Genomic DNA, 12,805 nt, shown 5'->3' on the forward strand with positions numbered 1-12,805 from the left:
AAAAAAAAAAAAAAAAGGAATAGCACTTACTCATCCTTATTTGATTGGATTCTGAATTTTAAAACACAAGTTTCTAGCCATGTGATTTAATTAATATTTATCATTTACTTGAATATAGAAAAATACAATTTTACACTCAACTCTTTTGATACTAAATTCTGACTATATCAAAAATGAAAGGCAAAATAAACTTACCTTCAGAGAATCAACTAAATCATCAACTAAGAAGAGGCGCCTGAGTTCCTTTATCGTGCAGTTCACATGACCAAGAGCAGAATTACTGTACTTCTGAACCAACTCCTCAGATATAGCAACTTCAGATTCCAGATATGCCCTAGAAAACAAAACACATCACAATTGTCACTAATTGAAGTAATATTCCTCAAAATGTCAATCAGAAATTATATATCTGTAAGAAATTAAGAAAATATTCTACTGTGAAAGCCAACTGTTTCCAAATTAAGGGCACTATGAAAACTCAGCAGTAAAGGGTATTTCCTTGATATGCACTGTCTGCTGACTAGCACAGAAAAAGCACACACTTTGAAGCCAGGCTGATCTAGGCTTGAATCCGATGCTCTGCCACTTACCTGGCTAGGTAATTTTGCAAAGTTATTCTTCCCTCTAAACTTAGTTTCCTCATTTATAAAGTGGAGATTATCACGAGAATTCAATGAGAAAACTGCCTAATGTAACTGGGCACAAGGATGCACTCAATAAATGGTAGTTATGACTATGGGTTTGTTTTTTTTTTCTTAAAGTTGACACTATGTTGTCTCGTCAAGTTTTCCTAACAAAGATCTTTTTCATTTCCAAATCCTAAACTCTCTCAGACTAACCTTTAGGGGAAATTGCTCAATATGTCAAGAACCAGATTGTAAAGTGGCCGCCAAAAGCACAGTGGCAATCCTAGCAAAACCTAAGAGTTACGTCATCTAGATGCTTTAATCCATTCTGAGATGGCTAAAATTGTGAAATTTAAAAATATTGTATTGGTAATAAATAAATACATAAAAATACTATACTGGGGAAAAAGCCAAGTCCACAGGAATGTAAGGAACAGTTTCATTATTGTTTCAAAGACGCCATTTTATCTTGACAGAGTACAACCAACTCAGAAGTGCTGAGTGTTCTCTCATATCTGCTGGAAGTAGTCCTCGTAACCTCCCCATGTCTGAGGAGGCCAGTTTCTTACACTGGAAATAACATCTTAGACAACTCCTTGTCCCATAGAGTTTTACCTCTGCAACATGCCCCAAATATGTTTTCTGGGTTTTATTCACAGTGCCATCGCTCTATTTTAAGTGCTACTATTTATGAACTGGAATATTCTATCGCTCTCCAAACAAATCTTTGATCTGCCTGCATCCAAATCCATTCTGTCAGTCAATGCCAGATTAACCTTACGTGAGCTATCCTAGATGGTGCTGTCTAGACTGAACTCAGGCAGGAGTTAGAAGACCTGCCACTACCTAGCTATACAACACTGCAAAAGGCATTTAACTTCTCTGGGTAAGTGCTCCAACTCTGTAAATGTGAGAGACTTTCCTCAGTTCCTTCAAGGCTCGAACATTCTGTGATTCTATGACTCCAACTTTTCAAACAGGGACATCCTCCTGAATCTTTCCAACCTTACTTCCAACTACATTTTATGTTGCAGTCAGAAATGAGTCATTCACTAAATATTTTTTAACCTTAATGTAGCCTTTATTAATCATATGGTTTTCCCAATCCGCGATGCTCTCTTACCTCTGGTGATACCTTATTTAGCCAGTTAGCCCAATCTCAAGTCTCACTCATACATGGGGCCTCATCTGACAATCTCTCTCATAAAACCCTGATGTTATCTCTCACTCCTGTATAATTCTAACAATGCTTTCTTTTGTGTTAGTCTTATAGTATTTACTGGATTCAGCTCTGAAATATAGACACACGTATACTTGTATATTTTTCCTACTAGAGTATAAACTGTTATGGACCAGGAATGTATCTTTACTAATACATGGTCTAATACACTGTTAGACAATTATTAACAAAAAACTGAATGATTAATATCAAGTGAAAAATACTCAAAGATTCACACTGATATTTAAACCAACAATTACTTGTTTACCCAAATTTAAGAAATACAAGAAAGTGGCTGATATAACCCTGGTTGGAATTCTGCTTCGTTGTACCACTGTTGCTGGTTCTTGCGCATAGAGACAAGATGCCTAACCAGAAGGCACAAAGACAGCACTCCCCATCAATGACATCCTGTAGATATCTACATTAATTCAACTGACATTTATGTGATATTAATACAAGGCCAGCACTCTTCATCACTCTTTCAGTAACCACAGATATTAGATACAAACCACATAATATCACCTTTACTAGTGTGATTAAGGGGAACTAGGAAAAACTGTCCATCAAGCTTAAACTGGTATGTTGGCTAAATTTACTTTGTAATGACTATAAAAGGACTTTAAGAATAAAAGTGTTTCTAGCCAGGCATGGTAGTGCATGCCTGTAGTCCCAGCTACTTGGGACATTGAGGCAGGAGGATTGCTTGAGCCCAGGAGTTCGAGACTAGCCTGGGCAATACAGTGAGACCCATCTCTTTGAAGAAAGTTTAAAAAATGAATAAAGTGTTTCTAAGAAGGAAATAAATCACTAATACTTTCCAAAAACCTCAAAAATTGATGTGTAAAATTGGAACTGTAGAAAATTTAGAAGTTTTGGCTTGACAATATTTTTATATATTTCAGCATAACTAATTAAAAATCATACTTCTTTATCATTTGTGGCTTGATAACAATATGACTCAGCCTTTTTTTTTTTTTTTTTGGAGAAAGAGTCTCGTTCTATTGCCTAGGCTGGAGTACAGTGGCATGATCACAGCTCACTGCAGCCTTTAACTCCTGGGTTCTAGCAATTTTCTCAGCTCAGCTGCCTGAATAGCTGGGACTACTGGTATGCATCACCACACCTAGCTAATTTTTAATTTTTTGTAGAGATGGTGGTCTATGTTGTTCAGGGTGGTCTCAAACTCCTGGCTTCAAGCAACCCTCCTGACTTAGGATCCCAAAGCACTAGTATTACAGGCATGAGCCAACACGTCTGGCTGGCTCTGCCATTTTGAAACTACAATTTCAAGTTACTGAATTCCAAGTTTTTCCCCACCACCCTGTAAAATGGAGTGATACCACCTATCTCATAGAATTATCATAAACAAAATAAACGTATTAATAATATGTACATAAAAGGTTAGACACGTAAGAGCTATTCAATAAATGTTGGTCTCTCCCCCAAACTTGTATAACATCATTACTTCATCAAAAAGAGAAAGCCAGAGAAAAATCACCAGTCTTTACAATAAGCAAAATAATTTAGTAGGTCTCTTCTTTCAAAGTATGTAAATCCATTTAAGTTCCCCATTAATATCAACTGGATCATGTTGTAGGTAGGTACATACTCATATGCCCAAACAGGTATTTACCTTGCCAGAAAGTTTTTTTCTTTCTTTCCCCTACTTTCAAGCTAACAAGTTAGAAATAGTTTTTAAATGATTGCAATCTATTTGAAGAAAAATGATCTCCTTATGCAAAACAATTAACATTTCAAAGGCATAGTTAATGCAGTAGGAACTGAATTCTCAGATCATTTGGGGTCAGGGTTAGGAAATCCTCCAAAGAGCTGGGTCTTGAATCAAACTCAGAACCAAATAAAAAATATGACTGAGGGATCTGGGGAGCTAAGGAAGGCAGCAAGAACATGGGTACAAAACTCTAGAAGGGATAAACGAGAGACAAGACAAAGACATCTGGACTTCATCCTACAGTCTAAAGAGGGCCCCTGCCTTTTCTTTTTTCTTTTTCTCTTTAGAAAAAAAGTGGTACTTCTAGAAAAATTAATCTGACATCATCTGTAAGAACGGCAGTAATCCAAGGTAACTATAAGTCAATCTGGTAGCAAATGGAGTCCAATTAGGGGTCAGCAAACTTTTTCTGTAAAGGGCCAGATAGTTAAGCATTTTAGGCTTTCATGTTCATACGGTCTCTGTTACAACTACTGAATTCTGCTATTACAGTATGAAACCAGCTAAATGAATGAGCATGGCTGTGTTCCAACAAACTTTATTTACAAAAGCAGGCAGCAGACTGAATTTGGCCATGGCTTTGCTTTAGAGGATCCTGGTAGACTGAGGAAGCAGTGGAAAAGAACAAAATTTTGTGATTTTCTTAACAATATTTAGTGATTTTCTTTACGTGAGATGAAAACAAACATAACATCAAAACAGGAGCCTGAAAACTAGCATGGTAGTGGTGTTACGGATAGAAATTAACAAGTTTAAGGAAAAAAATTCATTTAAAAACGTGGTGAACTAGTGGTTGTTGGGCGTTGGTTGGGGAGTTGAACTGTTAATAAGTAGGAAGTTTCTTTTTGTGTGATGAAAATAGTGATGGTTGTAGAATTCTGTGAATATATTAAAAACCAATGAGTTTTACGGTATATGAATTATATGTCAATAAAAAAGAGGAAAAACATGCAGAGTATGAGGTGAGGGCAGAAGACTCAAGCTGAAGTGTGTCTTGATAGCAACTATATAATGCTATAATATACTTGTGAAAATAAGGGTAGAAGATGATAGTTGGGAGACAAGGAGATGCTGAAATAAAGCTCTCCAAAAAATAATTAAAATGTAATGCCTTAAGAAACTAGATAAAGAAAATACATAAACAAAAGCATAACAGAAAAATATCAGCATACTACTAGAAAGATATGAATATCAGAAAGGATGTTATCAGACAGCATAAAAAGTAAACAGTAAAGACTATATAACCCTCACCAAACCTACCCATGTTAAAAAGACACAACACTCATTAAAGTAAGACAACCAATGCCTAACTCTAATAAATATTCCTAACAAGTAGTAGAGTTAGTTTAATGATATGTAAACAGTCTCCTCCATCATGAGCCTTTGAAATGACTTTTTGAAAATCTCAAAAGCACATGTTTTTGGTATAGCTTAAGCAAATATCTGCAATTATCTTTAAGAAAAAAGTGCATGCTCGTAACTCTATAGACAGTAGATGAAATCTTAATATTAATCCTGTTTACACTATTGCCAATGCATGCCTTGTTTTCCAGACATCTCACCTGAATGGGTGGCCTTCATCTGATTTCTGGATAGCTTGGATCACACCCCTGTATATCCTAAAGCTGATGGTCACAGAGAGCAGGGCCAAGGCAATGTAGGCTGTTACACTCACAATGCTGAATACTGTCAATGAAAGCAGCAGGAATAGGCTGGCACCAAACACCACTCCAGTCTTCTTAATGTCTCTCCAGTAGAGGAGGTCAACAACTAAAAATTGAAAAAGAAATCTGAAATTAGAACATTATTTTATCAATTTGGATTTGTTCCATCTACGAAAATAAAAAGACTACTACATAAAGTAAAACCAAACCTAAAAACTTAAAGAAACACTAAGTTAAAGAAACATTAACTTTAAAACCCACATTTTAAACCCACTCTTAGTTGTATATCACTATAACACCTCTCCATGAAATGTTATTTATTTCTGCGTAACCGAATCATTCTAGCCATACACAATGATTAAATGTCTCCAAAGCCTAGAAGACTTCTAATCCAAAACAAGGAGTTACTTAAAATAATCTTGGGGGCTGGGCGTGATGGTTCATGCTGGTAATCCCAGCACTGTGGGAGGCTGAGGCAGGTGGATTACCTGAGGTCAGGCATTCCAGACCAGCCTGGACAACATGGCGAAACCCCATCTCTACTAAAAATACAAAATTTAGTGGGGCATAGTGGTGCATGCCTGTAATCCCAGCTACTCGGAAGGCTGTGGCAGAAGAATCGCTTGAATCCGGGGGGCAGAGGTTGCAGTGAGCTGAGACTGCACCACTGCACTCCAGACTGGGCGACAGAGTGGGACTCCGTCTCAAAAAAAAAAAAAAAAGAAAGAAAGAAAAAGAAAAAATAAATCATCTTGGGGTTTTTCATCTCATACAATGCATGCTATATAATCAAATAATTCAATAAATAAATCCCAATAACAAAAAATATTAACACACTAAAATGAGATACTTCAGTGACACCAAAATATATGCAGAAAATAAATCAAAAAAGACTGAGATAGAAAAACTACACATATGAATGAGCTTTACAACTCTACTCTTTTTGTTTCATTTTGTTTTGCTTTTTTCAGACGGAGTCCCCCTCTGTCGCCCAGTCTGGAGTGCAGTGGCACGATCTCGGCTCACTGCAAGCTCCGCCTCTTGGGTTCATGCCATTCTCCTGCCTCAACCTCCCAAGTAGCTGGGACCACAGGAACCCGCCACCATGCGCAGCTAATTTTTTGTATTTTTAGTAGAGATGGGGTTTCACCGTGTTAGCCAGAATGGTCTTGATCTCCCGACCTCGTGATCCACCCACCTCGGTTTTTATTTGATTTTTTGTGCTAGTAACAACTCTGCTCTTAAGATCTCTCTTTGAGAAACAAAATTGCAACTTAACCTGGGTATCATTAAAAGAAAAATTTCTACAAAGCAAAAGATAAAACAGCCTTTAGATTACCTGAAAAGCTACTTCCTTCTAAGAGTTGATAAATATAATGCTGTAAAAATTTTGGAGTCAAAGAAAAAAGAAAAGTAAATGTGCTACACTGTTACATAACGTTTATTAATAGTAACAAGTCAGACAAAGCCCAACTTAGCATGTCTGCTCTTGGCCATGGCCACAGGGCCACTGAGGGGATCAAGGAAGCATAGCCTGATGTCTCAAAACCGGGTTATGCTAAATCCAAGGAGAACCCTGAAGTGTGCCAAAGTGCTCCTGAATTCATAGACTGATGTAATTAATCTCTCTGAACTGTGAACAATTGGGAGAAAAAAATTTTTATAGTAAAATAAATATGGATATACTCTTTGCAAGAAGAGGTGACATGAAAGAAAAATCACAGTTTTAAGGCTGCTTTGGTTTTGATCCCCAGGTCCCCTAAGGTGTATGTAACTTTCCTTTGCTCTTAAGGGTACTTCTGTGGGGAAAACTATGTATGTGAACTGCACAATGTTGGGTATTAGTACAAAGTCCTTAATTGCTGCTAGTATATCATGAGTACTGTTTAGGATATTTTAAATGCCCAACACTGTGTCCAGTACATAGCAGGGATTCAAACACTTATTTCAGTCACCTAAATGGTCTGGCTTGAATGCTATTAATTTAACATTCTAGATATGATTTCGAGCTTTGTTTTCAAACTCTGATTTCAACTATTTATTCAAATATTCCCCAGCTTGTTTGGTACAGCCCTGCCTAAAACATCTAAATGAGCTCAGTGCCATCCCACTAGTTTCTACTATTGTACTAGCACAACTGAGGACTGACAAGAACTTGAAATGGTCTATCTATAGGTTGTCAAAAGGCCATTATGAATAATGTCATACTGAGTAAGGAGATAGGAGCAATGCTAATAGGTTTCTGGCAATCAGCAAACACTTAATGAGGTGATACTGTCCAACCTAAGTAACCCAACCTAGCAGAATGAGAAAACTCCTCTGAGTCTTGAAGGTCCTGTCCAACATTACAATTCCAGGAAAGATAAGACATGTAAAAGCAAGTCAGTGAAGGTATAAAATAAATACTGCACTGTTATGAGAACTCAGAAAAGGGAAAAAACTGGAAGAAATGTTAAAAGACTGTGAAATACTGTAAATGGAAATTCAGCTGGGTCTTGAAGAATGAATGGCATCTAGAAAACCTAAAGGTACAGGTCTAACTGTAAGCATCTTTCTGCTAGTAGTGGTTCTAACAATTAATGCCTTTTTTTTTTTATTATTAGGAGGGTACAGTGAGAGAACAGGGAGTGATGATAAAGACAGCCCCCTGGTAAGATCACTCTTTCCTGTGAGGCTCCCTTTGTGCCCTACAGCAGTGGTTTCATACACACAAACAAAAAACTTAGGTTCTATAGCTGGGTCACAGAGACTAAAAAAAATGACTGCATAATTTACAAGCTATGTGACTTCAGGTTAGTCACTAAAGTCCGCTATATTTCAGTTTCTTCATCTATAAAACACATATTAAAATAGGAATGAACAAAAGGCATAAAGTTTCTAGAGAGAATTGAGAAAAAAGTTTTGAGATTTACTGCACCCCAGGGTGACAACAGTCAATAACAGCAGACTATGTATTTCAAAATAACAGAGTAAATTTCATGTCTCACAAAAATAATAAGTAACAAGGTGGTAATTTAACTAGCTTGATTTAATCACACCACATTGTACACATGTCAAAACACATTGTACCCCATAAATATATACAGCTAATGATTTGTCAAAAATAGGATCTCATTGAGATATGATTCACCAGATTTTTCATTAGTAAGATAATTAATGTAAAGCACTTAATAGAGTACATAGCATATAATAAATTCTTAATAAATGTCAGGGCTATTTGTTATTATTATCACCACAATCACAATCACATTATTTAAAGAGTAAATATATAAAGAAGAAAATTTCAAACGTATCATTAACTTTAGGTCAATAAACTATACTGTTGTGTCGTATTGTAAACATGTTACTTTATAAACAACATTGGGAGGATTTTAAACCTTATCTAAGTTTTTACTATTATAGGGTAAGTAAAAGCTAATAGCCCAAAGGAATCAGCAGGTAAGGTATACCTCAAATCTATTTTTCTTTTCTTTCTTTTTCTTTTTTTTTTTTTTTTTGAGAGTCTTGCACCGTTGCCCAGGCTGGAGTTCAGTGGCACAATCTCAGCTCACTGCAAGCTCCACCTCCCAGGTTCATGCCACTCTCCTGCCTCAGCCTCCCAAGTAGCTGGGACCACAGGCACCCGCCACCACACCCAGCTAATTTTTTTGTATTTTTAGTAGAGACGGGGTTTCACCGTGTTAGCCAGAATGATCTCGATCTCCTGACGTCATGATCTGCCCACCCCAGCCTCTCAAAGTGCTGGGATTACAGGTGTGAGCCACTGCACCCAGCCTCTCAAATCTATTTTTCATATGAACAAATGCTCCTTTATAAAAGCGGTTCTCAAAATGCTCAAAAACATTAACCTTCAAAATCACTATTGGTGAGAAGTTAAAGTAAATGCAGATGTGCTCGCTATTTTTAATCATCATTAAAAACTACTCAGTAAAACCTGGCCATGAAATCAATGACTGTAGATTTGAGAGGTTTGTACTGTACAACATAAATGTCTAATCAAACCTCCTAATATAGCAGAGTTACTATCTAAACAGGTGTAGTGACTAGATATGATTTATAATTAGTCTGTAATTTCTACCTAAATGAATATGGTAGAAAGAAATATCAGGTCTGGGATTCAAGAGACCCACATCCTAGCAGGTACCAGGCTCAGCAATTGTGTGATTTTGGATACGACTCCAACCTCTCTGGCCTTCAGTTTTATCGTCCATAAAGGGCATTAATCTTCTAATCTCTCTTTTCCCTTAAGGAATTAAAATGATCTATAGTCAGTATAAAGATACATACATTAGTACTGCATTCAAATTCCCTGTCAGTGGATCCAAACCAATGAAGTTTTACTACTGTGGCATTATCTGTGCTCAACATAATTTAAAAATATTTCCTTCCTTTTTAGATCTAGATTTTTTGGGGGAGAAGGAAGCGTAAATATTTTTATTCATACCAGTCTTCTGATTTGAACCTTCCTAGAAATATCTTAAGTACCAGACATTATCAAAACTTTAGGAATATAACAAATTCATATTCCTACAATTTTTCAAGCTATTATAAACTCTATCATTATGGCAACTGTATGAAACTTTTTAAAAGTATGAAAAATGATACGCTTAAGACTGACAGATGTTTTGATTGCTGATCTGCATTCTCCAATCTCCACACCTTCTTTATTTCCTGAGCACATAAACTTATGCTAAACACTGCAGCAGCCTATACAACATTATCTCTTTCAATTGTTAAAACCTAATAAGCCACTGTGCAAAGTGGCTTATGCCTGTAATTCCAGCTCTGTGGGAGGCCGAGGTGGGAGGCCAGGAGTTTGAGACCAGACTGGGAAATACAGAGACCCCTCATCTCTTAAACAAACAAACAAACAAACAAACCTAATGAAAGGTAGGCTTGAAAGAATGAAACCCAGCTCCTACATGACTGGACCCAGATCACATCATTAATAAGTGGTAGAACACGGATCTGAACCCAGGATTCCTACAGATAAAACTCATCTTCTCCGTTGTATGATGCCAAATTGAAGGCTCAGCTGATTAAAGTCCTTCAAAATGTTATACGTGTGCGTGCATAACAAATGGGCAAAAAGTAGGCAGATAATTACAACATGCAAGATGAATCATAAAAGCCAAGAAAGGCTAAGTGAAATTAACAAGATAGTTTAATCAATAAGGGACAAATTTTAATGTGAGTATTTCACCTACCGTTAGACCCAAAAACGGAGAAAAGGGCTTTACTCCAATATATTTGATAAGTACTTTCCCACAGTAGAGAACTATAATTAAGTTGTTGAAAATGACTTTCAAAAACCATGTGAATCTGATTAAATAAAATTAGGATATATTTATGCAAGAGAAGTGTTACATAGCCATTAAAAAAAGTGATACAGATCTACATTATCACAGAAACATGTCCATAACGATAAATGAAAACACAATGTTACAAAAAGACTCACAGTATATTCTCACTTAAGAAATTAAACATACAAAAAAAAAAAATTAAACATACAAAGTCTGAAAGGATAACCACTAAGCAGTGTTTTTCTCTGCATAACGGGATATCAATGAGTTTTACTTGCTTCTTTATTCTTTTCCGTGCCATCTGAAATGGTCCCACTCTATTGGCAAGCATGAATCATGACTATAATCAGAAAAAAATTCACCCCATTTTGTTTCTATTCGGTACTACTAAAGAATCTTATGAGTGTTATTTTTCACAGTAGGCTTTCCTATTGGAAAAAGAACACCCTCTCTGTTAGCTTAATAAATATTTGGATCCAGCTGACAAGTTAAAATTCTAGAGTATTTAAGTTGATGATTCTGGTGTTCTGGGTTGAATCAGGTCAATTTCCCCAAAGCTGATGATACCAGAATAGTCATGTATAAGGCCCAGCAGTACTCAATGATCACAACCCTAAATAAAATTAACTTTAAGCAAGTACAGTAAACCCTAACCTACCACTTCCTTTCCTCTTGTCATATGGTTCCTAGGAACAAGGTCTTTTCAATAAATGGAAAAGCTCTGAAAATTACATACGTAAGCCCACACATACTGCATAAAAATAATCGGCTGCATGAGAGTAGCTCAAAGCAGGTATCACAACAGACACACTGAAACAAGCACTAGGAATGCTCTGGTGGAGCCATCAGACCCTTTAGAGCACTGGAGAAGAACAAAAAGGGAAGAACAGCCAAGAGAAATGAGACAACTAGGCACTGATAGTCACACATAAGATAAAATGAATACATCCTAGAACAGGAACATCTGAGAGGCAATCTACACTGCCACCAACCCCACTGTGCAAAGTACAGAAGAATTTCAATCTTTTCCTGTAAAGAAGCTGAAGAGATTGTTAGTGAAGCTGCAAGAATGAAAAAATATTAGCTGCTAGCAAACAGTGTGGCTGACTTAATTGACATTTGCCAACAAAATTTCTAGTCCCTTACAGTTTCCTCAAATTGGTTTTAATAAAAAAAAGTTGAAAGATTGTTTATCCAGGATAATTGATTCTCAATAGGAGGGAGGTATAGAACTTTACCAAAATCCCTTCTGAGAAATATATTCAAATACTGTTGCTTCTAATGGTCAACAAGAGAATTATTTAGATTCATTAGTTAATTTAGAAGTTTGTTCAATCCTGATACCAAATCAGACAAAGATATCACAAGAAAGGAAAACTACAGATAAACATCCCTTATGAATCCAGACGCAATAATCCTCAACAAAATACTAGCAAACTGAATTGAGCAACATATAAAAAAGATTATACACCATGGCCAAGTGGCCTTTATCTCAGAAATACAAGATTGGTTCAACATATGAAAATCAATCAACATAATATACCATATTAACAGGATAAAGACAAAAACCACATGATCATCCCAACAGATGCAGAAAAAGCATCCCACAGAAAAAGCATCTCACTAACTCCAACATCCTTTCAAGATAAAACATTTAACATATTAGGAACAAAAGGGAACATTATCAAACTGATAAAGATCATCTACAAAAACCCACAGCTAACCTCAAACTAAATGGTAAACATCTTTCCCCCTAAGACCAGGAACAAGACAAGTACATCCATTCTTGCCACTTCTGGTCCAACATTGTCCTGGGGGTGCTATGCAGTGCAACTGGCCAAGAAAAAGACATACAAGGCACCCATGTTGGAAAGGAAGAGACTAAACTCTATTTGCAGATAACATGATCTTATACAGTAAATCCTCACTTAAATGTTGAGGACAGCTTCCTGGAAACTGTGCCTTTAAGTGAAATGACATGTAACAAAACCAATTTTATCACAGGTTAATTTATATAAACAAGACTTCAGTTTCTATGGCGTATTTCTGGTGACAAAAACATCATCATATTCTAAATAAAGGTTGGGTGCAGTGGCTCACGCCTGTAACCCCTGCACTTTGGGAGGCCAAGGAAGGCGGATCACCTGAGGTCAGGAGTTTGAGACCAGCCTGGTCAACATGGTGAAACCCTGTCTCTACTAAAAATACAAAAATTAGCCGGGCATGTTGGTAGGTGCCTGTAATCCCAGCTACTCGGG

At 36.6% G+C, this 12,805-nt stretch overlaps 1 protein-coding gene across 7 annotated transcripts in view; it reads right to left on the reverse strand.

Moving 5' to 3' along the window:
• RTN4 (reticulon 4) overlaps positions 1-12,805 on the reverse strand; it is an 80,427-nt gene that overhangs the window by 10,140 nt on the left and 57,482 nt on the right. For all 7 annotated transcript variants that reach the window (XM_011950592.1, XM_011950588.1, XM_011950591.1 and 4 more), the window contains 2 exons: positions 5,143-5,350; positions 196-334 (listed from right to left, as the gene is read on the reverse strand). In XM_011950592.1, the coding sequence (XP_011805982.1) occupies positions 196-334; positions 5,143-5,350 (347 nt within the window). The remainder of the gene's footprint in view (positions 1-195; positions 335-5,142; positions 5,351-12,805) is intronic.

Source organism: Colobus angolensis, unplaced genomic scaffold, assembly GCF_000951035.1.
Source record: "Colobus angolensis palliatus isolate OR3802 unplaced genomic scaffold, Cang.pa_1.0 Scaffold309, whole genome shotgun sequence".
Classification (NCBI taxonomy): domain Eukaryota; kingdom Metazoa; phylum Chordata; class Mammalia; order Primates; family Cercopithecidae; genus Colobus; species Colobus angolensis.